At 57.7% G+C, this 27547-nt stretch overlaps 2 protein-coding genes across 13 annotated transcripts in view; both read left to right on the top strand.

Moving 5' to 3' along the window:
* Positions 1–97: 97 nt before the first annotated feature.
* Positions 98–6715, top strand: HDAC10 (histone deacetylase 10). Of its 10 annotated transcripts, XM_081822710.1 has the most exons (21): positions 108–145; positions 1498–1568; positions 1639–1773; positions 2000–2096; positions 2323–2420; positions 2511–2615; positions 2775–2843; positions 2949–3075; positions 3259–3324; positions 3547–3606; positions 3735–3824; positions 3976–4082; positions 4153–4220; positions 4300–4564; positions 4668–4752; positions 5100–5185; positions 5307–5363; positions 5587–5665; positions 5824–6006; positions 6090–6249; positions 6408–6715. In XM_081822710.1, the coding sequence occupies exons 2-21, from the start codon at positions 1510–1512 to the stop codon at positions 6416–6418; spliced, it is 2007 nt and encodes a 668-aa protein (XP_081678836.1). In that variant the 5' UTR covers positions 108–145; positions 1498–1509; the 3' UTR covers positions 6419–6715. The 10 variants fall into 10 exon arrangements, 8 of the variants coding, with proteins under 8 accessions (XP_081678835.1, XP_081678830.1, XP_081678833.1 ...); XM_081822709.1 differs by having other exon boundaries at positions 102–145; positions 1639–2096; positions 2323–2415; positions 2498–2615; positions 6192–6249; XM_081822704.1 differs by having other exon boundaries at positions 104–145; positions 1639–2096; positions 2323–2415; positions 2498–2615.
* Positions 6716–10261: 3546 nt separating this feature from the next.
* Positions 10262–27547, top strand: part of TUBGCP6 (tubulin gamma complex component 6) — a 24395-nt gene continuing 7109 nt past the window's right edge. For all 3 annotated transcript variants that reach the window (XR_014145975.1, XM_081822696.1, XM_081822695.1), the window contains exons 1-11: positions 10262–11492; positions 12593–12756; positions 16967–17177; positions 22608–22781; positions 23896–24017; positions 24809–24887; positions 24991–25100; positions 25549–25640; positions 25738–25877; positions 26711–26860; positions 27457–27538. Coding sequence is in view for 2 of the 3 variants with exons in the window: in XM_081822696.1 (XP_081678822.1) it covers positions 10752–11492; positions 12593–12756; positions 16967–17177; positions 22608–22781; positions 23896–24017; positions 24809–24887; positions 24991–25100; positions 25549–25640; positions 25738–25877; positions 26711–26860; positions 27457–27538 (2065 nt within the window). In the remaining variant the exon portion in view is untranslated. The remainder of the gene's footprint in view (positions 11493–12592; positions 12757–16966; positions 17178–22607; positions 22782–23895; positions 24018–24808; positions 24888–24990; positions 25101–25548; positions 25641–25737; positions 25878–26710; positions 26861–27456; positions 27539–27547) is intronic.

The raw sequence follows: 27547 nt of genomic DNA, 5'->3' as shown, positions 1-27547 counted from the left end.
TGGAGCCACGTGGCCCAGGTTGGCCACTCAGAGTACGCCACTCCATAGCCACCGCGATTGGCTCAGGGGAGGGCACGTGACCCAAAATGAGCCAATCGGAGTCTGCCCAGAGCTTCGGTAGGACGCCCGTAGCCCGCCCTGGCAGGTGCCCTGATCAGGACCGTGGGGTCCCCTGTGGGGTCGCGGGCCGCAGGGGGTAGGGCCCTGTGGGGGCCGCCGGCTGCATTTCTACCGCCGTAGAGGTCATTCCTGCGCTTCTGGGGCACCGGAGAACGGGATTGGTGGCACTCCCGCCCCAGGGCCCCGCTTCCAAGACCCCAAGTCCCCAGGACCTGCGCTCCCGGCCCCGCCTTCTAACAGGCCCGCCCTCCCCCACGCCCGGCCTCCCGAGGGCCCGTCCCCCTCAGAACACCGCTTTTGAGACCCCAGGGCCCCGCCTCCGATAAGCCCGCCGCTCCGGTACTCCGGCCCACGGCCCCGCCTCCCCCAGGGCCGGGTTGGCAGAGGCCCCGGGTTTCAGGCCTTTGGCTCCCGCATGCCTCCTCTCTCTGGCCGTCTTGCTCTGGGTCTGTGTCCGCGCCGCCTCCTTTCCTTCCTTCCTCGCTCAGATCTCCCTCTGTTCGCCTTTCCCTCCGCTAGGCCTTCTGCCCTGCCTCGCCCCACGCTTCGGCGACCCCTGTCCAACGTCTCTGCCACCACCCTAAGCCTCCGACTCTGCTCTTCGGCCAGGGTCTTTTGGAGCTTCAGTCGGGCCCTGACACTTCCTTACACCTCGACGCGGCCCAGGCGGGGGCTCTCCGGCCTGCGGCCTTGCTCCTGCGGGCCTTCGGCCTCGCCCCCTCACTCGCAGCTGTTCCTCGAGCTCTGGCTAGGATGGGCCCCTGGGGTGCGCCAGACGTGATGGGCTGCGGACGGGTCTGACGCCTTGGCCTGCGCGGTCAGCGTGGGTCTGAGATTTGGGGCGGACCGGGACACTCAGTGGTGCCGCCGTGACAGTCCGCGGGGTCCGGGGCACACGCCCCCCTGGCACACCCGCCCCCTCGCGCACCCGCCCCTCTCGCGCACTCCCGCCCCCCCCGCGCACTCCCGCCCCCTCTCGCCCCCTGCCGCTCCCCGCCTCCCCGCGCGCCTGCCCCCTCTTACACCCGTCCACTCCCGCCCCCGCTCCCTCCCCCTCCTCGCGCACCTGCCCCCTAGCACACCTGTCCACTCCCGCTCCTGCCCCCTCCCTCCGGTCAGGCCGCGCTTCGGGGCGGGGCTTTGAGCGGCGGGGGCCGGACCGTGCCGGGTCCGAGTCTGAGGAAGCCGGAAACCTGTGTCCGGGAGCCACCCGGTCGACCCCGACTGCGGCCTGCGGCCTCCTTCCGTGCCTGGATTCTGCGCGTTCGTGCCCAGGCTCCGTGCGCGCCGTCCCAGCTGTGGCCCAGGGGTTGAGCTGCTCCCCGGGGCTGCAAGGAGGGAGCAGGCACTCACCGGTTCCCCCCCCCCACCACCCAGGGCGGCTGGGCCATGAGGACCGCACTCGTGTACCATGAGGAAATGACAGCCGCCCGGCTGCTCTGGGAAGAGTAAGTGTGAGCTGGTAGAGGGGGGAGGGTGGGGAGGGGGCTCTGGACGCTAAGCTCTGTGTCCACGCAGCCCTGAGTGTGAGATCGAGCGTCCCGAGCGCCTGACCGCAGCCCTTGAGCGCCTGCAGCAGGGGGGCCTGGAGCAGAGGTGTCTACAGTTGGCAGCTCGAGAGGCCTCAGAGGCAGAGCTGGGCCTGGTACACAGGTCAGATCCCGGGGAGCCACCTCCCAGAGGAGGCCGCCTGGCACGTGGGGCCGCCCAGCCTGCCCGCATCTTGAAAACAGAGCATCTCCCCTACCTGCCTCAGTTTCACCACTGGGTGGGTGGGGGAGGGAACCGTGAGGTGGGCGGTCCCACCAGCGCACGGCCCCTCCTTCTCCCCTTCCTGCTCCTGCTGGTGACCCTGCCTTGCCTGCCTGCCCCTCTGCAGCCCAGAGTATGTGTCCCTGTTGCGAGGAACCCAGGCCTTGGGCACGGAGGAACTACGGGCGCTGTCTGGGCAGTACGATGCTGTCTACTTCCACCCGGTGCGGCCCTGGGGACACCCCCCCCCCAACATGCACATCTGCATGCCCGTGCCCATTACATGGCTGCGGCTGCTGACCCTGGCCCATATGCCCTCCGTCACCAGCGTGCACATGCCCTGCATGCCCGACCAGCTGCTGCTGCTGGGACCTGCAGCCCGGCACAGGCCTGGGCAGAGCCCGAGCTGCAGGGCGGGGGGGGGGCTCATCTGCACCGCTGCCCCCGCAGAGTACCTTCCACTGTGCCCGGCTGGCCGCAGGCGCCGCGCTGCAGCTGGTGGATGCTGTGCTGACAGGAGCCGCGCACAATGGGCTTGCCCTGGTGAGGTGAGGGCTGTCCCCTTCTGGGCTGCCGCCAGCTGTGGGGAGCCCTGCGAGGGCACAGGATGACCCTGATGTGTCAGTTTTCACCCGCAGACCTCCGGGGCATCACAGCCAGAGGGCTGCTGCCAACGGGTTCTGCGTGTTCAACAATGTGGCCATAGCGGCCAAACACGCCCAGCAGAAACACGGTCTGCAAAGGTGTGTCCTGGGCTGTCCGTGCGCAGGGCCCAGGCCAGACGGAAAGCGGTGGAGTGGGCTGCTGGCAGACCCCATTCAGTCCTTCCCCTCTTGGGGTGGGCTCTGGCCCCCAGGTGGGAGGCCCTGCCCCTCAGTGACCTCTGCACTGCCTGTCCGCAGGATCCTCATTGTCGACTGGGATGTCCACCATGGTCAGGGCATCCAGTATATCTTTGAGGATGATCCCAGGTGAGCTGGGGTCACCAGCCTTCCCTGCGACCCCCTGCAGGGAGCCATGGGGCTGAGGGCCTGACCTTTGAGCTCCGATTTCTGACCTCGGCCGGTTGTCCGCAGTGTTCTTTACTTCTCCTGGCACCGCTATGAGCATGGTTGCTTTTGGCCTTATCTTCAAGAGTCAGATGCAGATGCTGTTGGGCTGGGGCAGGGCCGTGGCTTCACTGTCAACCTGCCCTGGAACCAGGTGCCCCCCCTCCCCCCACCCAGAGCCTCTCCCCCAGGCCTCACCCCTTGCCCCACAGCCCCAGGCCTCCTGAACGTAGTCCAGGGCATCCTTCCAGGGTCACCCCCAGAGCCTGGGCCCCAGGGGTGAAGACCCCAGCCCCCCCCCCCCACAGGGCCCAACTCTGATGCCCGGTGGCCACAGGTTGGGATGGGAAATGCTGACTATATGGCTGCCTTCCTGCATGTGCTGCTCCCTGTGGCGTTTGAGGTAACTGCATGGGGGGCAGGCGTGGTGTTGGTGGGAGGAGCGTGGGAGGGGGAGTCCGTGCCCAGAGGTGTCATCCCCCGCCCCCCTCCGCCCCCTGCCCCGACCCCCCCCCCCCCCCGGAGCAGAACAGAGCCCTGTGGGTGGGGAGCACTCTCTGGAGGGGCCTCCTTCACCTCTGCTCCAGGCTCTCTCTTGCCCATCCCCACCTGGCCCTGTCCACAGTTTGACCCTGAGCTGGTGCTCGTCTCGGCAGGATTTGACTCAGCAGTTGGGGATCCTGAGGTGAAGGCTTGTCCTGGCTGGGGAGGGCCTCTGGGGCCCTGGGGATCCTGAGGTGAAGGCCTGTCCTGGCTGGGGAGGGCCTCTGGGGCCCTGGGGCCAGGCCCCCTCACACTTGGCTCTGGTTCCAGGGGCAGATGCAGGCCACGCCTGAGTGCTTCGCCCACCTCACGCAGCTGCTGCAGGTGCTGGCCGGCGGCCGGGTCTGTGCTGTGCTGGAGGTGACTGGCAGCAGGGAGGGCTCACAGGCCAGGTGTCGAGGTGCAGTCAGGGGGGCCCGCTCTACAGGGTGGGGCGTCCTGCCGGGACGGTGGCGCCCCGCCCCACTGACAGCCCTGTCTAATCTCGTGTCTGCCTTCGCCCTGCTCCCAGGGAGGCTACCACCTGGAGTCGCTGTCCCAGTCGGTGTGCATGGTGGTGAAGGCGCTGCTGGGTGACCCTGCCCCGCCCCTGTCGGGGTCCATGGTGCCTCGGCACAGGTATGGGGCAGGAGGCTGGGAAGGCTGGGGGTTCCAGGCCAGGCCTTACTGCTCCTGTTTCTCCCCACAGTGCTCTGGAGTCCATCCAGAGTGTCCGGGCAGCCCAGGCCCCTCACTGGACTAGCCTTCAGCAGCAAGGTCGGTGTGGCCCACGCTGGGCGGCAGGGTACCTCCCCGGGCTCCTGCGCAGTGGCTTTGACTCTGAACCACTCCCTAGGGCCGGCCCGCCTACTGAACCCCAGCACCTGCTCCCCAGAGGGGAGACGCCCACCTGTGTCGCCTGGGGGGCCCGGATTCAAGGCAGCGGAGGCCCAGGGCTCGGCTGTACCGAGGTCCCTCCTGGACCAGCTGCACCTCTACCCCACACCCCCTGCCCGCACGGCTGCCGCCCTGACGGCCCAGGATGCTGCTCTGGTCCTACCGCCTGATGTCCTCCGTCCAGAGGGGTCAGCCCCACAGGAGGAGACACAGGCCTGGGCCAGGTGGGCAGAGCGGGCCTGGGGAGAGGGATGGGGCTGTGGGTGACACGTGCCGTGGTACCGGTGTCACTTCCTGTCCACGTGTCCCTCTGGTTTCCCACCACAGGCTACATGAGGCCCTGGCCCAGGACACGGCTTTCATTGCACTTGGAAAGGTCCTGCATCTATTGAACGGGATCCTGGATGGACAGGTGGGGGCACCTGGGATGGGCTGAGGGTGGCCCTGGAGCTGGGGGCAGGGCCCAGGAGCCGCCCACAACAGATGGCCTGTCCAAGGGAGGGCTGGGTGGTGCAGAACCACATGGACCCTTTCTAGAACAGCTCTTAGGGGCAGGGTCACAAGTTCAGGCTCAGTCAGTCTTCTTAACTAAATACTCTGACAGTGAGGTGAAGGCGATGATTTAAAGTGTAGTTTTAAGCATCTTATTTCCAGAAGGGGAGCAGTTTGAGCTCAGTTGTGCAGATGGCAGCTCCGTAGACAGGGACCAAGAGGAGGATGGATGTGACTCTCTGCCTGGTTGGGGGTTGCCCCCCACAGGTGAGCAGTGGCATCGCAACAACCCCAGCTGCGGCGGCCACCCTGGAGGTGGCCATTCGGCGCGGCTTGTCCCACAGAGCCCAGAGGTGAGCACCCCCGCCCTGGCGGGCCACACTGCTCCTGCTTCCTGGCCCCATGGGGAGGGCTCCAAGCATGGATTCCTGGCTGGGTGAGTGCAGCCCGTCCTGGGGCCACCTTTTCCTCTAGGGTGCTCTGTGTGGCTGTGGGACAGCTGGATCGGCCCCCAGACCTTGCCAGTGATGGGTAGGACACTTGGGTCCTGTGTGCATCCCGTCCTGTGTGTGGGTGGGCACGTACTCCTGAGTCCCCATGGGGGAGGGTGGGCAGGGCCTTCCCCAGCTGGAGTTTGGCAGAGGAGCTCCTGGGAGGGTCTCCAGCACCTTCCCTTCTGCTGTCTGGGCTCTGGAGGGTGAACCACATTTCACAGCCTTCCATGTGTGCCCACGTGCTCACTCTCCCCTGGAAGGAGAAATCTGTGGCTGAACATCAGAGGCAAAGAAGCGGCTGCCCTGTCCATGTTCCACGTGTCTGTGCCGCTCCCAGGGGTGAGTTGTGGGGTCCCGGGCAGGGCAGCTGCCACTCGTTGGCACCCTTGGGGCCGCTCCTGGCCTTCACCTGCCCTTCCTGGCTTCCTGATGGGACTGTGGGAGGTGGGGTGACCCCTGGCTGAGGGCCTGGAGCTCTGCTGCTGTCCTTCCCACAGACAACAGGTGGGTTCTTGAGCTGCATCCTGGCCCTTGTGCTGCCCCTGGCCTATGGTTTCCAGCCTGACCTGGTGCTGGTGGCGCTGGGACCAGCCCATGGCCTCCAGGACCCCCAAGCTGCACTCCTGGCTGCGCTCCTACGGGGACCAGCGGGGGGCCGAGTCTTGGTCCTAGTGGAGCAGGTGAGTTGGGCAGGGTGGACATGCTGTGGGTGGGAGGTGGGGAGACCAGTGACTTGCTGCTTCCACCTCTACTCCTGGCCCAGGAATCCACATCCCAGCTTGCGGGGGTCCTGGCCCGGGTGTTGCATGGAGAGGCACCCCCCAGCCTGGGTCCCTTCTCCATGGCTTCCCCCGAGGACCTGCAGGCCCTGATACACTTGAGAGGGCAGCTGGAAGCACAGTGGAAGATGCTGCAGGTGGCCGGTGAGGCTGGGGGGCAAGGCTGAGACTGAACGCCGGGAGTCTAGGGGGACAGTTCTGCCGTAGAGCTCTGTGGGGAGAGGGGCTCACGTCTTGGGGAGTGAGGTGCTGTCCTGAACCTGCTCATCACGGTGACAAGCTGACTGTACATTTCTTCCTAGCTCCTTCTTGAGTTCTGTGACCTGGTAGCTTGAACTCAGCCAGGGTGGAAGTCTTTGCACACCAGAAATGACAATACATGCTAGTCCCCCAAGAGCCATAATTAAACATTCGCCAGTACCCCACTGCCTGAGGCCTTTGTGCAGAGGGCTGGGCTATGGAGTTGTCCAGGGCACTGGCTCAGGGGCACTCTGTCCACGGCAGTGACCTGGAGCCCCCATCCAGTGGCCCACCTCTTCACGGATGGCCCCATCCTCATTTCTCACACTTCTGTTAACCTTAAAAATAAAAGTTATTTTACCAGCAAAAATGGGTTTATTCAGGAGTAGCAGAGAATTGCAATTTGGGACAGGTAGACTATGGCAAAATACTAGGCTAGTCCAACAAGCAAAGAGGAACGTTATTTTATGGAGAAGAAGGAAGAAGCTGGGAAGGATTGTTCCGAATGAACATCCATTGGAGAAAATCAAGAGTTCAGGATGATGATGATTTTCTGATGATCCTTTGCTGTTGATTCTTCTGTTGGGCCTCTAATCAACGATTGTTCCTGTGATGGGCATGGAGTGGTATAGCTCCTCCTTCCAGCCTCCCCTTCTAGCATCCCAAGCCCACTTCCGAGAGTTTCCCTTTATTGATTTCCAAATTTCCCTCCTTTTGATCAAGACCTTTCTTTGAAAGCGTCACTGATCAAGAGTCAGGTTTTCTGTATTTAGTGGTTTTGTCTGTTGCTGCCAGGAAGGACTTCTCTGGTTATCCTGTCCTACAGCAGAGGGAAAGTATGTACCAGTTGGAAACCACTTGAGGCCACATTTGAGTCAGACGGGAGGTCAGGAGGGAGAACTGCCAGGCACTTCCCGTCTAAAGTCTACATATTCTCAAGGTTACAAGTATTGGAGATCGTTTCTGTAGTGGGCACATCATTTTTACAGAAGTTTGACAGTTAACAAAATACAAAACTTAAAAGAGCTATACAAAACAGAAGTAATGTAACAATCCCAAATTGAATGGTGGTTCTAAACCAGACTGTAGGTCTGCAGTCGCCAACTGAAGATACTTATTGGCACTCATTCCAATTTAGGGGAGAAAGTTCTCCCTAGGGAGGCAAACCCAGAATCCTGTGTGCCTCCTGGAAGTTCCTGTGGGGAGAGGGGGGTACTGCAAGATCACATGAAAACAATTAGCCAAGTGTGTTTGGGAAAAATGAAGCAATAGCTGAACAAAAACAGCAAAACCTCAAAGATGTATTAAAACAGTACTGTTATCTCGAAAGAACTGAAAACAAATGTTATCCAGTAACAGCCTGTATGGTGGCAAATTCACAGACTGAATTTGGGTAAGAATCCAGTGTAAGATACTAGGTCAGATGAAAGAGGGACTTTTGTGAAGACCGAAGAAACCTAATCAAAAAAAAAGTGAGTGGAAAATTCATTTGTCCCGGGATCATGGTGAGGCTGTTTCTGCAAGGCCATAATCAAAAGAGGTTTCCCCCTTCCACAGGGCTTGGGAGATTCACACAAGGGCACTGTCTTCCCCCTAAAGGAAGGGAAAGGAGGAAAAGGCACACGGGCCTGGTCTACGCATCTCAGGACAGCTCCCTCCCCAGATGTCTGTTTCAGTCTGGGAGGTCTTTACTTCCAGGTCACCAGCTGGTGTTTGGGTCCAGTCAGGCTTTGGTGCTTTCTCTACACATGTCCCATGGATCCAAGAGTCTCTTACCTGGAGTTTGGTGGCACAAGGGCTGGTTAGCAGATCTGAGAGGGGCCTTTCTGGCAAGGTTGTGGAGGTGTCTTTTCCAATAAACGAAATGTCCAGGTTGCAAGGTGTGATGCTTAAGGCCACCCTCTCCATCTCCCAGGAACTCACTGTGTAGATTGTTCTACCAAAGCGTGGCTACCTTTTTTTCTTTTTTTAAAAGATTTATTCATTTGAGGGGGGGGAGGGGCAGAGGGAGAGAATCTCCAAGCAGACTCCCCGCTGAGCGCTGAGCATCCCGCGCCTCCCCCGTGGTGCTCACCACTGAGGAGATCACGCCCTGAGCTGAAACCAAGAGTTGGATGCTCAACCCATGGAGCCACCCAGGCGCTCCAAAGCATGGTTACTTTTAATAGAAGCAGTTAGACCCGAACAGTTTTGAAGTATATCTCCTTTTATTAACATGTGTCAGAGGAGGCAGGGGCCAAGTGCATTGGACGTCCTGGAAATCTCGAAGGGTGGGAGTCTGGGAGATCCCAGATCTGAGGGTTAGAAGGACCAACAGCAATGCTCTTGGCCCAGGTATTTTGGAGGGGCTGCAGATTTTGCCAGTTGAGGCTTACCAATGCTGGTGGTGCGTGTGACTAACGCAGGGCATGTGGATGGGGGGCGCAGTGAAGGTGAGGCCTGCCAAGCAGCGCAGGCCTGCTGAAGCGTCCGGCCAGTAAGATGAGTTCTCCAACCACAGCGAAGTTCGAGAGCGGTTCCCTGGGTAGGGACAATCTTTGCTAACAGAATTTTAGCCACAGAAGCAGCACTGGCCCGTCTAGAAGAGAAAGCTTCGATCCAGTGAGAAAACATGAACCGGGAGACATGGAAGCTGTAGGAGACCCACTTGTGTGGACAGGTGGGAGGAGCGATGCAGGCCCTCTTTGTGGCCTTATTATTTCCCACCCATACTGGTTCGTAAACACTATCATTTTGCCCTACCTGACCCAGTGGGAACAAATGACCAGTGTCCCCGGACTCTGCCATGGTGCCATCATAGACAAGTACAGGAAACATGCCAAAGGGTCGTTTATTTCCCCTGGTTGGCTACTTTTGGTTCATTCAGTCCATGGCACCGCAGTTTTAAAAACAGAACCGGCTGAGGTCCCAGAAAGGGGGGGTCCCCCAAAGCACTGTGATTTCTTTTTTTTTTTTTTAAAGATTTTATTTATTTATTTGACAGAGAAAGACACAGCGAGAGAGGGAACACAAACGGGGAGTGGGAGAGGGAGAAGCAGGCTCCCGCCGAGCAGGGAGCCCGATGCGGGACTCGATCCCGGGACTCCAGGATCATGACCTGAGCCGAAGGCAGTCGCCCAACCAACTGAGCCACCCAGGCGCCCAGCACTGTGATTTCTGGGGGCCCGTTTCTCGGAGGTTTTTCTCCAGAGCAGACAAATTCCTCAGCAGCGCAGCTCTGACCGAGCAGTCCAGTTCTGAAAAGGCGACCTCTCAGCCAGGACAAGGCCTGGAGCACCCGCACACAGAGCGCGGAGCTTGAAATCCGCGGAAAACTTACCCTCCCTCCAGCCCCGGTCCGAGACGGCAGCGCGTTCCGCGGGCGCCCGCACCTGTCTGCGCACCAGCTCGCAGCTCGTGGGGGTCCGCTCCAGGTTCCACTGCAGGCCAGCAAGTACTGTGCCCCTAAAAATCATTTCACGAGCACACATGGGTTTATTCGGGAATAGCAGACTTGCAGCCCGGGCCCAGCATGCTGCGGCAAAACCAGAGAAGGAAGTTGGGAGGTTCGGTCGGTGGGCGAGAAGCAGCAGTCCAGGGTACTGGGGTTTCTCCCCGCCGGAGCCGCGGCGCACAGGGCTCGGGGTCCCTGCGTCCCCGCGGGGCGCGCTCGGGCTGGGTCTGTGACGGACGCGGCGACGACCGGGGTCCAGCGGGGGGCCCCGCTCCAGCCCCCACTCCTGGCGTGCGCAGTCCACCCCAGCGAGTGTGACGCCACCTCCTCCGACTAACCCGCCGCGGGGCTCGGACTCCCCACGAGGCTGCGGCACTCCAAGCCGGAAGTACCCTCCCTGCCGCGACCTCCGGGTCCGCCCCGCCCCTCCCGATGACGCAATTCCGGCGCGCCCGCTTTAGCGGTCTTGCGGGGGCGCGAGGCAGTGACGCCGCGGGCGGGGATAGTGGTGGCGGGAGCGGGCACTGCGGCCTCGTCGCGGGGTGAGGCCTCGCCCGGCGACCCTGCCTGCCGCCACCCCCACACTCCCTCCTCCGGCGGCGCGTAGTCCCGGCCGCCCCTCTCCGGACGTCGACAGAGCGTCCAAAGCGGGCCACGTCCACTGTGTACGGCCCTCGCGCAGTCTCCTCGGGGTTGTCCCGCTTCCGTGACCCCTACAGGGTGAAGACTAGTGGGTGGGACAAGTGGCGAGCTGGCGCTCTGCAGACTACTGCGGGCGGCGGGGTGGCGGCGGGCACAGGGAGGGCAAGAACCTGAAAGTGCAAGTGCTGAGCCTCCGGGTGTCGGTTTCGGGGTCGCCGGGCATTCAGCCCCGTCTGACCCGCTCCCACGCCCTGCGTTTCGGAGGCCGGAGCGCAGCCCGGCTGGGGTGCTTTCTTACTCGCTGGGGGCCTGGAGCTGAGAAGGGGTGGGCATGGCCAGCGTCCCCCAGCTGTTCGACGACCTGTGCGAGGCCGTCCTACCGGCCGCGAAGGCTCACCTGGGCCAGCACGGCGGGAGCCGGAAGAGGGCAAAGCAGAGACTTAAGAGGGTGGCCTACAATGCCCTTTTCACGAATCTCTTTCAAGATGAGACTCATAAACTGCAGCCTGATCTCTCCAAACTCCCAGTGAAGAACAAGATCCTCATGCTGTCCTTCGACTTGAGAGTGGGTGGTCTGGGCCCCGAGGCTGACCGTCTGGAGGAACTCGTGGAGGAGCTCCTAGCAGCCCCTTGCTGTCCGTTCGTGGAGGTGGGGTCTGTTTTGGGCCTCCTGGTTCAGCTGGCAGGGAGTGGCCCCCCTCAAGTGCTGCAGCGCAAGCGGGACTACTTCTTTAACAACAAGCATGTGGGGAGAAACGTGCCCTACAGCGGCTACGACTGCTACGACCTGAGTGTTTTTGAGATGGACGTTCAGTCTTTGATCTCCAGAGAGGAGTACTTATGTCAGGACATGATCCAGAAGGCGCTTCAGGTGATGGAGGCGGCCCCAGGCACTGGCCTGCCCACCGCGGGGCTCTTCTCATATGGGGACCCTTGCGGTGACAGGTTTGAGAGAGACACCCGGGTCTCGCTTTTCGGCGCTCTTGCACACAGCCGCACATATGACATGGATGTCCGGCTAGACCTGCCCCCGATGCCGGACAGTGCAGACCTCTCTGGATTGGCCATTAAGGTAGAGTGTTTGCTTTCCTGCGTCCGGCTCCCCGGCAGCTGGAAATGCCTCCTTTGACCTTGCCTTGGTCATGGTAAAGGTAGGATAGCGCTCGAGTCCCTGTCACTTGGTGGCTGAGCCGAGGCGAGGCGGGGCTGCTGGAGTGGGCTTCACCTGGGTGGGCAAGGACCCCACCACCCACCTGCAGACCAAAGCAGCACGCTGCTTTTCACCTTCTAACGGGGCGCGTTGTCAGGTCACTTACTCTGCTCTCTAGGGTTGCTGTTTATGTTTAATTACAAGGAAGTAACAAGTTCAGCTACATCTCAAGTACATAGCAGAGCCACGTGCCGCAGAATGTTTGTTCTTGCTATGTGCGCAGTTTTGTGCACTTTCTTCCACCTATAAAGTGGGATATTTCCTACCTTAGTAAATCATTGTTGGCCTTTATGTTTTGTGACTTTATAAATGTTGCTGAGACATTTCAGCACTATCATTACTCAGTTATTCCTTTACTACGAAAAATTCTCACTGTAGTGAACATTTTGGCGTGCGTAAATTTTTCTGTTTACTATGATTTTTAAAATTTTTTAATTTTTAAAGGATTTATTTACTTATTTGAGAGAGAAAACGCACACGAGCTGGGGGGGGGGCGGGGGAGTGGCAGGCAGAGGGAGAAATAGGCTCTGCGCTGAGCCGGGAGCCTGACATAGGGCTCGATCCCAGAATCCTGGAATCATGACCTGAGCCGAAGGCAGACGCCTAACCAACTGAGCCACCCCGGTGTTCCTACTATGATTTTTTTATGCTGGGTTCCCCAAAATGGAATTTTCACATCAGAATCATTTCATGAAAAATTCCATTGTAAGTGCTATTGACGCTTATGTGTCCTATATAACTGGAAATCGATAATCTTAATTAATCCAGTGAGTGATTTGGTGGGAGTGAAAACATTGTGTAGTAGCTACGTGCTTGGGAAAAATAGAGGAAACATTCTGCTGGGTGTTTCTTGTAACGAGTAATGGGAAGTGTGTGGGGAAGTCCCGGAATTCTGACCACACTTGGGTGAAATTTAGACCCAAAGACATACATGATGTTTCCTTCTTTCCTGTGGTCTCCAGGTTCCTCAGAGTGTGGATCAGTCCGACGATGAAGGGTTCCAGTCAGCATCTAATTTGACTCCTGACTCCCAGTCTGAACCAGGCATGACTCCAGACATCGACCTGTGGGATGCCGTGCTCACCTACGAGGCCAGCAAGCGGAGGTGCTGGGAGCAAGTTGGATGGTCCGTGAGCCTTTGCTGCTAAACGCATCCCCCCCCCGCCCCCCCGCATGTGAGCGTGGCCTGTCCTCGGGAGGGCTCAGGCAGTTGTTTGTAGAGCAGCTATGGTGGGATTAGGAGCCTGGAAGTTTCATCAGGCTAGTGTGTGGCAGGCCTGGATCCTGGGAGGTGAGAGGGATGCCGAGGGGAAGGACTTGCAGGCTCCAGGGAGGTTTCTCCGGTGCCAGTGACTTCTGCAAATCAGTGAGGGCTCCCAGTCAGAGGTGTCGAGGGCAGCCTGGCAGGTGCAGTCAGGGCCAGGGCACAGAGTGCTGGTGAGGGAACAAGCTTCGCGTCCACTGGTCTTCACATCCAGGGCTGACCGTGGTGCTCTCTGGCTGACAAGTTCAGTCATGGCAGAGCTGTCCTGACCGGTGCCAGCATCCCGTCCCCTGGGCTCATCCGTGTCCAGAGGCGTCTGCACTCAGGACCGCTCAGTCTGTAAAGCACTGGTGTCATCCCTCAGAAGCTCCCAGAATGGGGATAGAGGACACACATTTCCCACTATTTGCTCCTGGGACCCTCTTGTCCTATCTCATCTGCTGGCAATTCTGTGGAACTCCATTTTGGGGAGCATAGGATGCAAGAGTTAGTGTTCGCAGGAGTGCAGTGCCTTCTGGTGCAGCGTCTGGGCCCAGCAGGGTCTCTGCAGGGTGGACATGGGCCGGGGCGTAGGCAGTTAGGGGCCGGTTGTGTTCGGGCACCGCTCCTGCTGGCGAGGTCATCTGTCTCGTGCAGTGGATTCCTCCAGGGATGGCCAGCTCCCTGCTTCCCTCAGCACCACCGGTGGTGGTGCTTGCCTTGTCTTGCAACTTCCTGTCTTGTGTGCACAAACCAAGTCTAGCCATCCCGCTTGCCGCTAACCCCCCACATGTCCCAAAAGTGGGCCAACAAGTTAGCACTTTCTTCTGTAAATATTTGCTTAGTGGTATTTCATTAGTTTCTACTTTTTAGGACACCATTTAGGAGATACGATTGCTCACCAGGTCTCTGTCCTTGCCCCCTGTTCTGCCGAGTGCAGTTGATCTCCTTGGCGTCCCCTGAAGGTTGCTGACCTTAGAGCTCCAGCAGCGAGGAGCACCGTGGCGGTCTTCCCCTCGCTCCCAGGACGTGAGCGCGTGCCCAGCAGTGCACACATGGTGGCTTCCTCAGGGAGACCCTCAGGGCCACGCCTCAGTTGGGCGTGGGACCCAAACTCACTTCCCCCAAGCATCCTCCTCTGCCTGTTCTGGTGCGAACCTGATCCCACTGGCCCCTGCCCCTGAGGCCTTTTGCACTAGTTCATTTGGCAAATCTTTTGAACTTGTTTCAGTTTAAATCCCAGCCACCTGCTAGTTTCCCTCCATGAGCTCTGGCTAGTGGGCAGTTAAGGAAGCTGCTGCCCTCCAGAAGCAGGGCTGCCTGTCCACCCGCAGCCCTAGGACTGTAAACTCTGTCCTCTGAGACCCCTGGAGGACCCCTCCCCTGTGCTTTGGCCCGAGTACCCGCGTAGGTCTGAAGGCCTCCTCTGCTGTTTCTCTGTGGCTGCACCCATTCTGGGGGGAGTGATTTCATTATGTTGACGGCTGAGTTCTCCGTGGGGACAAGGGGAATTTGGTGTTTTCCTTCATGGATTTTTCTGCCTTAGCTCTGAATCCCCCAAGGGGGCACACGTGGCCATGGCGGTGCTGGCGTTGACCCTGGAAGAGTGGGGGCAGGAACAGCCGGGGGTGAGAAATGGGATGGCGCCTGCAGCATGCACCTGTCCTGAGCAACTCCCTGGAGGAAGCTGAGAAGGACTTTGAAACTTGAGAAGTCTTTCCTCGCGCTCTTCTCTCCCCGAGGGAGCGAGGGCAGATGTCCGTGGTCTGGCCACAGCCTACCTGCCAACCTGGATGCCTCAGGTCTGGCCTCCCTGCTTCCTCCTGCCCTTCCCTCATCCTCCACACAGCTGGTGCCACCTTCCAGGGACAGAAACCAGAGCACATCATTGCTCTGTCTGCCACACTTGATGGCTGCCCCTGGTCTGGATCGAGGGCCAATCCTTCCGTGAAGTCCTCCCCGCACTCCCCAGCTCCACTCACACTGACCCCTTTTCTCTTGTTGCTCCCTGGGCCTCTTGGAGTCCTCCCCAGCCCTGGGGTCCAAGTCGATGCTTCCTCATTTCTCCCATCTATAGCGCCTGCCCTGGGAGGCTGGGCTTGTCTGCCTCGCTGCTCCCCCTGCACTCAGATACTTGCTGAAAGAGGGGAAGAATGATTGATGTGCATTGTCAATTAAAAAGGATTTTTGTTTTTTTTAAAGATTTTATTTATTTGCAAGAGAGGGACGCCTGGGGGCTCAGTAGGTTAAGGGACTGCCTTCGGCTCAGGTCATGATCCCAGGGGCTTCTCCCTCTCCCTCCTCCTGCTCATGCTCTCTCTCGCAAATAAATAAAATCTTTTTTTTTTTTTAAGATTTTATTTATTTGAGAGAGAGAGAGCAGAAGCAGGGGGAGCGGGGGAGGGGTGAGGACCAGGCTGCCTGCTGAGCAGGGAGCCCGATGCAGGACTCGATCCCAGGACCCCGGGATTGTGACCTGAGCTGAAGACAGACACTTCACCGACAGAGCCACCCAGGCGACCCAGCAGGATTTTTGATTTAATAGGTTCTGAGATGTATTGTTCTTGTACCTTGTACATCATTCCTGATGGGATGAAAACGTGCTGGTGGTCAGACATGCATCTTGATGTTAAAATGTTCTATAGCTTGGAGCTGTTACCCTCTCAGGAAATGACTTTTGTCTTTGAAGAATAAATGATACTCTTTTTGACATGCTAGATCTAAAATAAATTTTTTTTGCAGAGGAGGAGAAAGGAGCTGGTTAGGTATTAAAAATGAGAAGAAAAGTTTTAAAAGAGCTTGTATTCCCCAAGCTCCCTTTATTAAGAAATTACTTTTTCATAGGGCGCCTGGGTGGCTCAGTCATTAAGCGTCTGCCTTCGGCTCAGGTCATGATCCCAGGGTCCTGGGATCGAGCCCCGCATCGGGCTCCCTGCTCGGCGGGGACCCTGTTTCTCCCTCTCTCACCCACCGTGCTTGTGTTCCCTCTCTCACTGTGTCTCTGTCAAATAAATAAAATCTTAAAAAAAAAAAAAATTACTTTTTCAGTGGATTTTAAAAAACAGCTCTTTTATGTTTTTCAGTAGGGGTTTATGGTTTTCAAAGGAATATTTAAAAAGTGATACTGGTTTTTTTTTTGGCTGCTTTTGACTGATGTGGCTGTGAATTCCTGGCATAGATAGGACGGCGTGGAGGCAGAGCCCCTGGAGGCTGCTGTGTGTCCAGAGGCACCTTCTGCAAGACCAGCAAGCCTGTTACGTCCAAGAATTTGTGAGACTTTTTGCTCCACTAAACTGAATAAAGGAGGGGCGCCTGGGTGGCTCAGTCGGTTAAGCGACTGCCTTCGGCTCAGGTCATGATCCTGGAGTCCCGGGATCGAGTCCCACATCGGGCTCCCTGCTCAGCGGGGAGTCTGCTTCTCCCTCTCACTATATGTCTCTCTCTCTTTCTGAAATAAATAAAATCTTTAAAAAAAAAAAAATAAACTGAATAAAGGAAACCTCATTAAGATATTCGGGAGGCTGGCAGGGGGGCTCCCAGGAGGGAGCATGCTGCTGGGGCTAAATGGGGGGCCACCTGCCGGGTGTGTCTTGTGCTACGGGGGCTGCCCTGACTGGGAGCTCCCCCTGCCGGCCGCTGGCGCCATTCTCGTCAGCGCTCTTAGGCTGGATCCCAGGAGCGGCAAGATGCACGTAGCATAAGATTTGCCGTCATGCTCGTCTTGAGCATACAGTTTTGTATGTGGCTTATTTAACTTAGTGTAATGTATTCGAGGTTCATCCATGTTGTAGCAGGTGTTGGTGTCCATTCCAAGCCTGAATCATATTCCACTTCATGGGCAGGCTGTGTTTTGTGTATCCATTCATCTGTCGTTGGACACCTGGGCTGCTGTGGGCGCCATGCTTATTTTTAACATGAAGACACATTGTGATCGTCATCCTGAGGAGCAGCGTGTGCCCCTGGGCACTGGGCGGGGGGGGCACTTGTTGCTGCTTCTGGTCTTAGTCCCTCTCTCCCCTGCCTTTTGTTCATGCAGCTGAGGTGTGTGTGTTGCTCCATCCGCTCAGTGCCCCCTCCTCTGTCTCCCACACAGCCCCCCTGGCCACAGAGAGGAGCCCTACCTCACGGAGGCCGGAAGGGACGCCTTCGACAGGTTCTGCAGGCTCCGCCACGGGGAGCTGCAGGTGCTTGGCGGGGGCCTGCTGCAGGCCCCACAGCCCGTCCTGGTGAAGGAGTGCGAGCTGGTGAAAGATGCGCTGAATGTCCTGATTGGGGTCGTGTCTGCCACGTTTTCCCTCTGCCAGGTAAGCAAGTGCCGGCATGCGGGGGCAGCAGCAGCACCGTCTTGGCAGCCTGCCGTCTGCCTGGCACTTTACAGCGTAGACGGGAGCCCAGTGCAGGTAGCGGGCGGCCTCAGATACCAGCCTCTGCGAGGCGGGCTGGGGGTAGGGCGCTGTGGGTCTGCTGGGAAGCCGGCTCCATGGCCTGCCCGGAGGTCATGGCCACCGTCTTCTCGTTTCAGTTTTAAAAAGTATTAGTTTATGAATGCCATTTTAAAACTGAACAAAAGTGCGATGTTTATTGCTATTGGTGAAACAATAGAAACGTGCCCGCCATTTCCATGCCCATCCTCAAGAGGGGCCGAGGGGCCCTCTGAGCCTTCCCTGTACTTGGACAGGGTGCGCACTCAGCCCCGAGGACCACCTGCCTTGCAGGAAGGCCCCCCCTCCCCCCCTGTTCGGAGACTGTTGCTGGCTTTACTCAGTGCCCTGGGCTTCTCTCCTTGCCGGTGGGCGGGACCTCGCTCATTCTGGGCAGTAGCTGCAGCTTATCTACCTTTTGCCTCTTGCTGGGCACTCATAAAATAAATGAATGTATTTACAAGCATGAAGCCTTTTGTACATGTCAGTCTGCGGAGGCTTCTTTCATGTAAGTGCCCCGCCTCTTTGTTTCTTAAGCGTTCTTACATAGTGGCTGTTCTCGAACTTGAGTATGTGCTAGACGCACGGCCTGGGGTTGCCCCGAGACATGCTCTCTCGAAGACTCCTCAGGTGGTTGATGCAGGTGCTGGTGTGAGGGCCACCCTCTGGAGACTCTCTAGAATGCCATTTTTATGGTCTCTTATGAATGGCCTTACTATGGAAGCAACCCCCCTCCTTTTTTTTTTTAGTTTTGGTAAAATACACATAAAATTTAACATCTTAACCACTTTTTTCTTTTTTAAGATTTATTTATTTATTTACTTTGAGCAAGAGAGTGTGCGTGCGTGTGTGCGAGCTGGGTTGGGGGCAGGGTAGAGGAAGTGACTCCTCAATAAGCACGGAAGCCGTCACGGGGCTCGATCTCATGATCCTGAGACCAGGACCTGAGCTGAAACCAAGAGTCAGATGCCTAACTGCGCCCCCCAGGCATCCTCCACTTCTTTTTTTAACCCACTTTTAAGTGTACTATTCGGGGGCATTAATTACATTCCCAGTGTTGGGTGATCATCATCACTGTCTGTTTACAAAATTTTTCATCTTCCCAACCTGAACTTCCCAGACTCTGTCCCCATCACGCACTCTCCCCACAGCCCCCTCCCCGGCCCCGCCGTCTGCTCTCTGTCCCCCTGGGTCTGACCACTGCAGGTGCCTCCTAGAAGTGGAACCAGACAGGATTTGTCCTTCTGGGTCTGGCTTGTTTCAGCACAGTGTCCTCAGGGCTCCCCCGGGTCGTGGCAGGTGTTAGCAGCTCCTTCCTTTTTAAGGCTGAGTACTACTCTTTGTATGTATGTACCACGTTTTATTTATGCATTCATCTGTGTGTGGGCACATGGGTTGGCCGTTGTGAATGTGCTGCTGTGAGCGTGTGTGTGCAAGAGTTTGAGTCCCTGCTTTCAGTTCTTTCAGGTATATACCCGGGAGTTGAGTGTTGGGCCCTGTGTTACGTTATGTGTAGCTTTTGGAGGAACCAACGAACTATTTTTCATGGTGGCTGCACCACTTTACCTTCCTTCCCACATCCTGTGAGGGTTCCAATTTCTCTTTGTCCTCATGGACACTTGTTTCATTTGCTTTAAGATAACTGTCCTGGGCGCCTGGGTGGCTCAGTCGTTAAGCGTCTGCCTTCGGCTCAGGTCATGATCCCAGGGTCCTGGGATCGAGTCCCACATTGGGCTCCCTGCTCGGCGGGAAGCCTGCTTCTCCCTCTCCCACTCCCCCTGCTTGTGTTCCTGCTCTCGCTGTCTCTCTCTGTGTCAAATAAATAAATAAAATCTTTAAAAAAAAAAAAAAAAGGTAACTGTCCTGGGCACCTGGGTGGCTCAGTCAGTTAAGCGGCTGCCTTCAGCTCGGGTCATGATCCCGGGGTCCTGGGATCGAGCACCGCGTCGGGCTCCCTGCTTGGCGGGAAGCCTACTTCTCCCTCTCCCACTCGCCCTGCTTGTGTTCCCTCTCTCACTGTGTCTCTATCTGTCAAATGAATAAATAAAATCTTAAAAAATAAATATTTATATATTTAATATATAAATAATATTTAATATTATTTAATAAATCATGTTTTTAAAAAAGATTTTACTTACTTATTTGACAGAGAGAGGGAACACAAGCAGGGGGAGCGGCAGAGGGAGAGGGAGAAGCCAGCTCCCCGCTGAGCAGGGAGCCCGACGTGGGGCTCGATCCCAGGACCCTGGGATCATGACCTGAGCTGAAGGCAGATGCTTAATGACCGAGCCACCCAGGTGCCCCCCCAAATAAAATCTTTAAAAAAAGATAACTGTCCTAATGGGTGTGAAGCGGTGTCTCATAGTTTTGATTTGCATTTCCCTAGTGATTAATCATACTGAACATTTTTTTATGTGCTTATTGGCCATTTGTATATCTTCTTTGCAGAAATGTGTATTTGAGTTCTTTGCCCATTTTTGAGTTGAATTGTTGAGTTGTAGCATTTCTTTATATATTCTGGATATTAATCCCTTGTCAGTTTCATGATTTGCAAATATTTTCTTCTATTATGTAGGCTGTTTTTTCACTCTCCTTATAGTTTTCTTCGAAGCGTACATGTTTTTAATTTTCATGAAGTCCAGTTTATTTTTATTTTGTGCCTTTGGTGTCATATGTGAAAAACTGCCAAATCCGGGGTCAGGAAGATTTGCCTCTGCGTTCCCCTCAGAGTTTTTTGGTCTTAGGTCTTAAGTTGAGGTGTTTGATCTACTTTGAGTGTATTTTTGTATGTGGTGTTGGGGGAGGACCCAACTTAAATCTTTTGCATGTGAATGTCCAGTTTTCTCAGCACTGTTGGTTGAAAAGACTGTCCTTTCCCCATTGAGTGGTTTTGGTGTCCTTACTGAAAATTAATTGGCCGTACATGTGAGGGTTTACCTCTGGGTTTCCTGTTTCGTTCATCTGCTCTCGGCATCTGTCTTTATGCCAGGAGCACACTGTCTAGATTACTGTAGCTTCGTAATAAATTTTGAACGTGGGGGGCACCTGGGGGGCTCAGCCGTTAAGCGTCTGCCTTCGGCTCAGGTCGTGATCCCGGGGTCCTGGGATTGAGCCCCGCATTGGGCTCCCTGCTCCGCGGGAAGCTTGCTTCTCCCTCTCCAGTTCCCCCTGCTTGTGTTCCCTCTCTCACTGTGTCTCTCTCTGTCAAATAAATAAATAAAATCTTAAAAAAAAATTTTGAACTTGGGAAGTGTGAGGCTTCCAACATTTTTCTTCTTTTTCAAGATTATTTTGGTTCTTTTTTTTTTTTTTTAAGATTTATTTATTTTAGAGCATGTGAGCAGGGGGAGGGGCAGAGGAAGAGGCAGAGAATCCCAGGCAGACTCCCTGCTGAGCGCAGAGCCTGACCACCAGGCTCCATCCCAAGACCCTGAGATTGTGACCTGAGCCGAAATCAAGAGTTGGACACTTAACCGACTGATCCTCCCTCCACCTCCAGGTGCCCCTCCAGTGCTATTTTAAACAGAAATGGTGAAAGCAGACATTCCTGCCTCCTTCTTTGTCCTGGGGAAAATCTTTCAGTCTTTTACCGTGGAGTGTGATGTTAGCTGTGGGTTTGTCATACATGGGTTTTACCATGTTGAGGAGGTTCCCTATATTCTTTAACCTATTGAGTGTTTTTATCATGGAAGTGTGTTGGAATTTGTCAAATGCTTTCTTTGCACTAATTAAGATAACCCTATTTTTTCTTCGTTCTATTAATGTGGCCTATCGCATTGATTGATTTTTTTTTTTTTCACTTCTCCAATGAGTATTTGTTATTAGCTAAGCCATGATTCAGGATCCCCAGGTGGGGATCAGCCGGCACACAGGTGGGAGAAGGATGGAGGGCAGAGGAGAGGCGGGTGGAGCCAGTTGAGATCTTCCCAGGAAACGTGCCTTCTGCCCGGCGGTGGTCCCGGGCTGACACCCAGGGTATGGGGCTGTGGGACGCATACAGGTGCTGGTCTCGTGAAGTCCGCGTAGTTCTTCCAGCGGCTCCCGCTCTGCCTTTCGCTGGGGAAGTGGCTGGCCGCCGGGCAGTCTGGTAGTTCTGGACTTCAGTCTTGATCCACGGTACTGACTCCTAAAGACGCCCCTGAAGCAGCTCGTGGGTCGGTGTGACCCTCGGCAAAGTCTGAATTGATTGATTTTTGCATGCCAAGCCACCCTTTTTAACATGCTGCTGGATTTGATTTGTTAGTGTTTTCTTTTTCAGATTTATTTATTTATTTGGGGGGGTGGCAGTGGAGAGGTAGAGAATCCTCAAGCAGACTCCACGCCCAGCATGGAGCCCCATGGGGGGCTCCATCCCATGACCCCGAGATCATGACCTGAGCCGAAACCAAGAGTCGGATGCTTAACCGACTGAGCCACCCAGGCGCCCCTGATTTGTTAGTACTTTATCAGAGATTTTTACATTTACGTTCATAAGGGAAGTTGGCCTATAGTTTTCCCTCCTTATAGTGTCTTTGTCTTGCTTTGGAATCAGGGCAATACTGGCCTCTTAAAATTAGGGAGTATTCCCTCCTTTTCGGGTTTTGGAAGAGTTTGAGAACAATTGGTGTTAGTTCTTTAATTGTTTGGTAGAATTCACTGGTAATGCCATCTGGTCCTGAGCTTTTCTTTGTTGAGAGGGTGTTTTGTTTTTTTAAAGGTTTCTTTAAATTGCAATAAAATACACAAAACGTTCACCATCTTAATCTGTTGGGAGGTACTGTGTCTGTGGGAGCCTGTTGATAGAGAGGCTGTTGGCTGGGACGCCTGGGGCTTGTCTGTTGGCCCTCCCCGCCCGCGTGTCAGAGCTGCAGTGGCCGGCCTTCGCGGCTCTCCCTGTGATTCCAGGACACAGCTCGGCAGCAGCCATGTGTTGTCTCCTCGGGACGCGTCCCTGCGAGTCCAGTGCTCAGATCTAATGACCGCACTTTAGGTGTTGTGCGTGCACTTCTCAGGTAGTGTGGGAGGCCGCGTGTCTTCTGCACCCGCATCCACAATTGGCTTGACGTTTCAGATACGTACTGTTTTTCAGTGTGGTCCATAAAAACTCCTATTTGTTGTTTCTGCGTGTGCATGTTTTCATTGCTGAGGGTGGGACGGTCGGGCTATGCTTTGTGGCTGTCTGCTCTCTGCTCTTGGCGCTTCCTGTGGGTGTGTCTTGGTTTGGGGCACCCAGTCTTGGGTCACTCTGCGCCGTGCTGAGAGGGTGGAATGGGCGACAGTACCGTGCTGGGCTCTGGGTGCCTGACTCAGTAGCCTCTCCTCTGCCCTGTCCAGCCAGCTCAGACCTTCATGGTGAAGCGGGGTGTCCACGTATCAGGAGCCTCCCCTGAGAGCGTCAGCAGTCTCCTCTCAGAGGTGGGCGAGTGGGGGACACACTACACACGCCTGAGCCAGTTCTCTCTGCAGCCTGTGCTGGACTCCTCGTGCAGCAAGGGCCTCGTGTTCCAGGTACGGCCCTCCGCCTCGTCACTCTCCCAGGCCTTCCTGGGAGCCTCAGGATTCTACCCCAGGACCACTGAGTGCAAGCCTTTTGTTTCCTTAGCAACGTCTAAAAGCTGACAGTCCCTCTTCAGGAACGGGGTCCCCAGGGATGATGTTTTAGCTCCACTGTCACTTACCTGCAGACCTGGGTAGCCGTGTTTAGGCCATGGGATAGAGGTGTGGCCAGCATTCCCGGGGGCGGGGGGAGGGCTGGGCGGTATGGGGCAGGCTTATGCTGCCTGCTCCCTGCTGGGTCCTCAGGGAGTTGCATAGCGACCGACACAGCATCCTCCCTGCTTTGGGGTGTTGAAGTTCTAGGCCCCGGGGCCAGGCCAGCTCTTCTGGAGGACCTCACAGTCGGCCCATATGCCGGGCAGAGTCCCCCTGGGACAGCAGGTGCAGCCTGCTGGGAGGGGCAGGCGTCCAGATGGAGCAGGGCGTTTGGGGAGAGCTGAGCGAAGAGCAGCAGGGAGGCTGAGCAGAGGAGGCAGGATGCTGGGGCCCACGGGGGGCTGGGGGGCACGGGCTCCTTCCCTTCGTGGCCCAGTGGCAGTGCTGGTGGCTGATGAGGTTCGGGTTTGAGACGGTGCAGGCCGGGCCCATGGAGGCAAGGAGGAAACTGACGAAGATGGGAGGGACTGCCATGAGGGTCGAGGACGTGGCTGGTGGGTAGACTGACTTTTGTTCCGGAGCGTTCCGTGCAGACCCGCTGCTGCGGTGCAGCCCAGGACGCGTGTGTTGCCGAGAGCCCGGTGGTTTGAGCGGCCAGAGACCCTCTCAGAGTTGGCACCCACGTGCAGAGCCTGGCTGCCCCTTCCAGAACTCCCCCTGGGACCCGCAGTTCCCAGCGTCCTGGTGTAGCTGGTCTGGGCCCTGGGATTCCGTGAAGGGTCCTTCCTTGCAGCTGGGCTGGGGTGCCTGGGCATGACCCATCCATGCCCATTCCTTGGAAGATGGAGCCCCAGGGTTGGGGACGGGAGCCAAGCCTTTTCCCCCAGCTCCAGTGCATCCTGTAAGTCCTGAGCTTAGCGGCCATGCCCCTGGGCCTGGCCGCCCCGCTCCCAGCCCCGTTGCCCAATAGGCCTTCACCAGCGGCCTGAGGAAGTTCCTGCAGTATTACCGTGCCTGCGTCCTCTCCACTCCGCCCACCCTGAGCCTCCTCACCATTGGCTTTCTTTTCAAGAAACTGGGCCGGCAGCTCAGGTGAGCCTTGGCGTGGGGGCCGAGTATGGGGGCCGTGTGGAGGCAGGTGCGGGACTTGCTGGGCTGCAAAGGGCTTGTGAGAACAGGGGCCCTTGCCCCCGGTGGGCTCCCCGGGTGCTGCGTGCTGTGTATCTGTTGGTGGCCTACCGTGGCAGGCCCCGTCTAGGGCTGGGGGCACCTGCCTGAAGGGCACACGGGTTCCCCACAGACCTGGCTCCTGGCGCTCCTGGTCAGTTCGTAAACCCCAGGCGGAGTGGTGTGGCAGGTGCCCTCTGGAGAAGGGAGCATGAGGGCCTGGGGATGCTGGGGAGAAGGGTTCAGTGGGAGAGGAAACCTTGTGGGCAGAAAGGCTGGAGGTGGGGTGCAGTGGGGGTGGCGAGAGTCTGGGGGCGCCTGGAGGGTGCTGGGGCAGGGGCACTGTGCTGCCATGTGGATGTAGACTGCAGCAGGGCAGAGAGGGCGGGGGTCTGGGCGGGGTCTGGGCAGTCATCCAGGCCAGAGGAGGTGTCAGCCGGCGTGAGGTGGCGGGGTGCTGCGGGGGCGGGGGGAGGGTCATGCACCCAGGGTGGTTCTGAGTCTTGTCGGAGCCTGAGAAGGGGGTGGAGATGCACAGGGTGTGCAGGGGGGACCAGGCAGGAAGCTCAAATCTGGAGTCCTTGAAGTCTGGGTGCTTTTAAACCTGGAGCGTGAAGGCAGGCAGAGATGGGCCTGGGAGACATTTTGCTCTGGTGTCCCTGGACCTGGGGCCTCTGAGTGTCTGCTCCCTGGTCTCACGCAGCCTCTGTGTCTAGGTACTTGGCTGAGCTCTGTGGTGTTGGCACTGCACTCCCAGGTAGTGGGGGCGGAGAACCCAAGGCTGCATTCCCCACCGTGAGTTCTGGGTTCTTCCCGAGTGTCGCCCCTTGGTGGGGCTGCTGCTGGGCGTCGGCCGCGTGTGGTTCTGCGCTGAAGCCCCTCCCCTTGCTGTCTCCAGGGGGTGAAGCTGCTCTCCTACCTGTACCAGGAGGCTCTCCATAATTGCAGCAACGAGCACTACCCAGTGCTGCTGTCCCTGCTGAAGACCAGCTGCGAGCCCTACACGAGGTGGGGCCCGCGTACCCCGCGCAGACCGTGCACCCCGCGCAGACCACGCACCCTGCATACTCCGTGCACCCCGCGCAGACCCCTACCCCACGCAGACCACGCACCCTGCATACTCCGTGCACCCCACGCACCCCACGCAGACCGTGCACCCCGCGCAGACCCCTACCCCGCGCAGACCACGCACCCTGCATACTCCGTGCACCCCGCGCAGACCCCTACCCCGCGCAGACCGCTCATCCCGCATACTCCGTGTACCCCGGCACACCTTGCGCAGAGCATGCACCCCGGGCTGACACAGGACAGCAGCCTTTTGTCACACACCGCCTAAGGGTAGGGGTTGTGTGGGAGGAGGGGGGAGTAGCGCTGCTGGGCTTGGACTGTGGGCACATTGGTGGACCACCCCCTTGGCCACCATGCTCCCTCATGGCTGGCCTGTCCACCCTGGCAGGTTCATCCACGACTGGGTGTACAGTGGGGTCTTCAGAGACGTTTATGGGGAATTCATGATCCAGGTGAACCACGAGTACCTGGGCTGCAGAGGTAGGTGGCTGCTGGCTGCTAGGCCGGGCCTCTGCCATCAGATGGGTTGGGGCCAGGGCTGCACCCCAGCCAGCCATGTGTCCTGTCCCCCATTCAGATAAGTTCTACTGGACCCACGGCTATGTGCTCATTTCCAAAGAGGTGGAGGACTGCGTCCCCGTGTTCTTGAAGCACATCGCCCACGATGTGTACGTCTGCGGGAAGACCATCAATTTGCTGAAACTCTGCTGCCCCCAGGTGAGGAGAGCCCGCCCTCCCGTGCCTTCTTGTCCTGCTGCTGTTCCCTGTCCCCTGAGACCTGGCCATCTGTCTGTAGTGTGTGCTGACCTCTCATATCCCCCTGAGTGTCACAAGCAGCTCCATCGAGTTTCTGGGAGCTTGTCCAAAGACAGGACGGAAAGCAAAGGCATTTCAAAGGCCAAGGGGCGGTGGGCTCCTTCCCTCCCTCCACGCGGGAAACTGCCCCAGTGGGACAGTCGTGGGCTACATCCGCAGGAAGATGGACCCAGGCTGGTTTAGGGAGTCGTGTCTCGTGGTTTGGAGGGTTGTGGGGGAGGCCTGGCAGCGGCCCATGTACCGTCCATGGTGTGAAGCCCTGTAGAGCAGGGAGGCAGGTGGGCTGCCCAGGACGGGGCTGGGGAGGGGCCAGGAGGCTCAGCCTGTGCCTGACGGGGTCCCTCCTGTGCTGGGCTGAGAACAGACTGGAGCTGTCAGGACATGGGGAGGGGCCGGATGCTGGGGAGCTCGAAGGCCGAGGCTCCCTGGGGGAGGGGTGGCCAGCAGTGGGGTCTGTTCTGTGTGGGCTGACCCTGGGCCTGTAGCCCACGCGCCTCCAGTGAGGGAGGCTGAGGAGAGGTCTTCATAGCTTCTGGAGGATCGCTGGTGGGAGGCAGCCTTGGCCTGGGCAGAGACCCCGCACAACCCGTCTGGGATGTACTTGGAGCCAGGCCCCTCCAGTGAATGAACGTTTCTGAGAAAGGGAGCTGTCCCCATGGGTCCCCAGGAACAGAGGCAGAGCTGGGCATGGGTCTGCGTGTCCCTGGCTCACTTCAGCTTTTCCTTCTTGGTAGCATTACCTCTACTGGTCTGACGTCCCCGTCCCTCGGATCTCAGTGATTTTCTCCCCCGAGGAGTTGAAGGAGGTCGAGAGGGACTGTGCCATCTACGTGGGGCGGATGGAGAGGGTAGCGCACCACAGCTCCATCAGCAAGGAGGAGAAGGTGTTGGGCGCTGTGGGCCTGGGGGCTTTCCGTGCACCTCCCTCCCTTCTAAGGGTCTTGGGCCAGTGGGGAGGCTGCCCTGATGTTCTCTGTCCGGTAGGGTATCTGGGTGGGGGACGCCTGGGCAGGGCTCTGTCCTCTCTTCTCAGGGGCTGGCTGGGCAGGAGACACGCCCAGTCCTGGGCAGCAGGACCGGAGGTTCCTGCACTTGGTGACCCCTGTGAGCTCCTCTCCTGCTCGGAAGGGGCTGGGGTACCAGGACCTGAGCTTTGAGTGTTTTGTGTACCCAGGGAGGCGTTTGATGGAAAGCCATTTCTGGCCTGGCCCCCCGGGGGAGACTTGAGAGAACACGTAGGGGTGGATGCGGGGAGGGGGCTGGCCCTCCATCCCTGTGGGGAAGCCCGCCCCGAGCTCCCGGTCCCCTCCAGGGTGGGCGCACGCAGGCCTGGGGGTCTCAGCCCCCGATTGCTTGGAGAGTGTGTTGACTACCTAGGCTTGTTGAGCCAGGGTTCAGGGGTCCGAGCAGCCCCCGCTTTCAGGCCGCCCTAGAGGAGGGGACAGAGAATTGGGATGTGTTTACAGATGATCTTTTCCAGGAATTACGAATGGAAATTGCAAAACAAGAATTGATTGTTCAGGCCCGGGAAGCAGCGTCCAGGGTCCTGCGAGCGCTCAGTGGTACGTGTG

This window comes from Leptonychotes weddellii, chromosome 5 (genome assembly GCF_054177405.1).
Source record: "Leptonychotes weddellii isolate Sample4059 chromosome 5, ASM5417740v2, whole genome shotgun sequence".
NCBI classification, from domain to species: Eukaryota; Metazoa; Chordata; class Mammalia; order Carnivora; family Phocidae; genus Leptonychotes; species Leptonychotes weddellii.
Note: the sequence above shows the minus strand (reverse complement) of the source record. Positions and strands in the feature narration are given on the sequence as shown.

Excerpts from the sequence above, each read along its gene's own strand:
- HDAC10 (XM_081822704.1), top strand. The coding sequence starts at position 1,510 with ATGAGGACCGCACTCGTGTACCATGAGGAAATGACAGCCGCCCGGCTG. Across the intron at positions 4,083-4,152 it reads TCCATGGTGCCTCGGCACAG|TGCTCTGGAGTCCATCCAGA; the intron begins GTATGGGGCAGG and ends TTCTCCCCACAG. Across the intron at positions 4,753-5,099 it reads ACGGGATCCTGGATGGACAG|GTGAGCAGTGGCATCGCAAC; the intron begins GTGGGGGCACCT and ends TGCCCCCCACAG.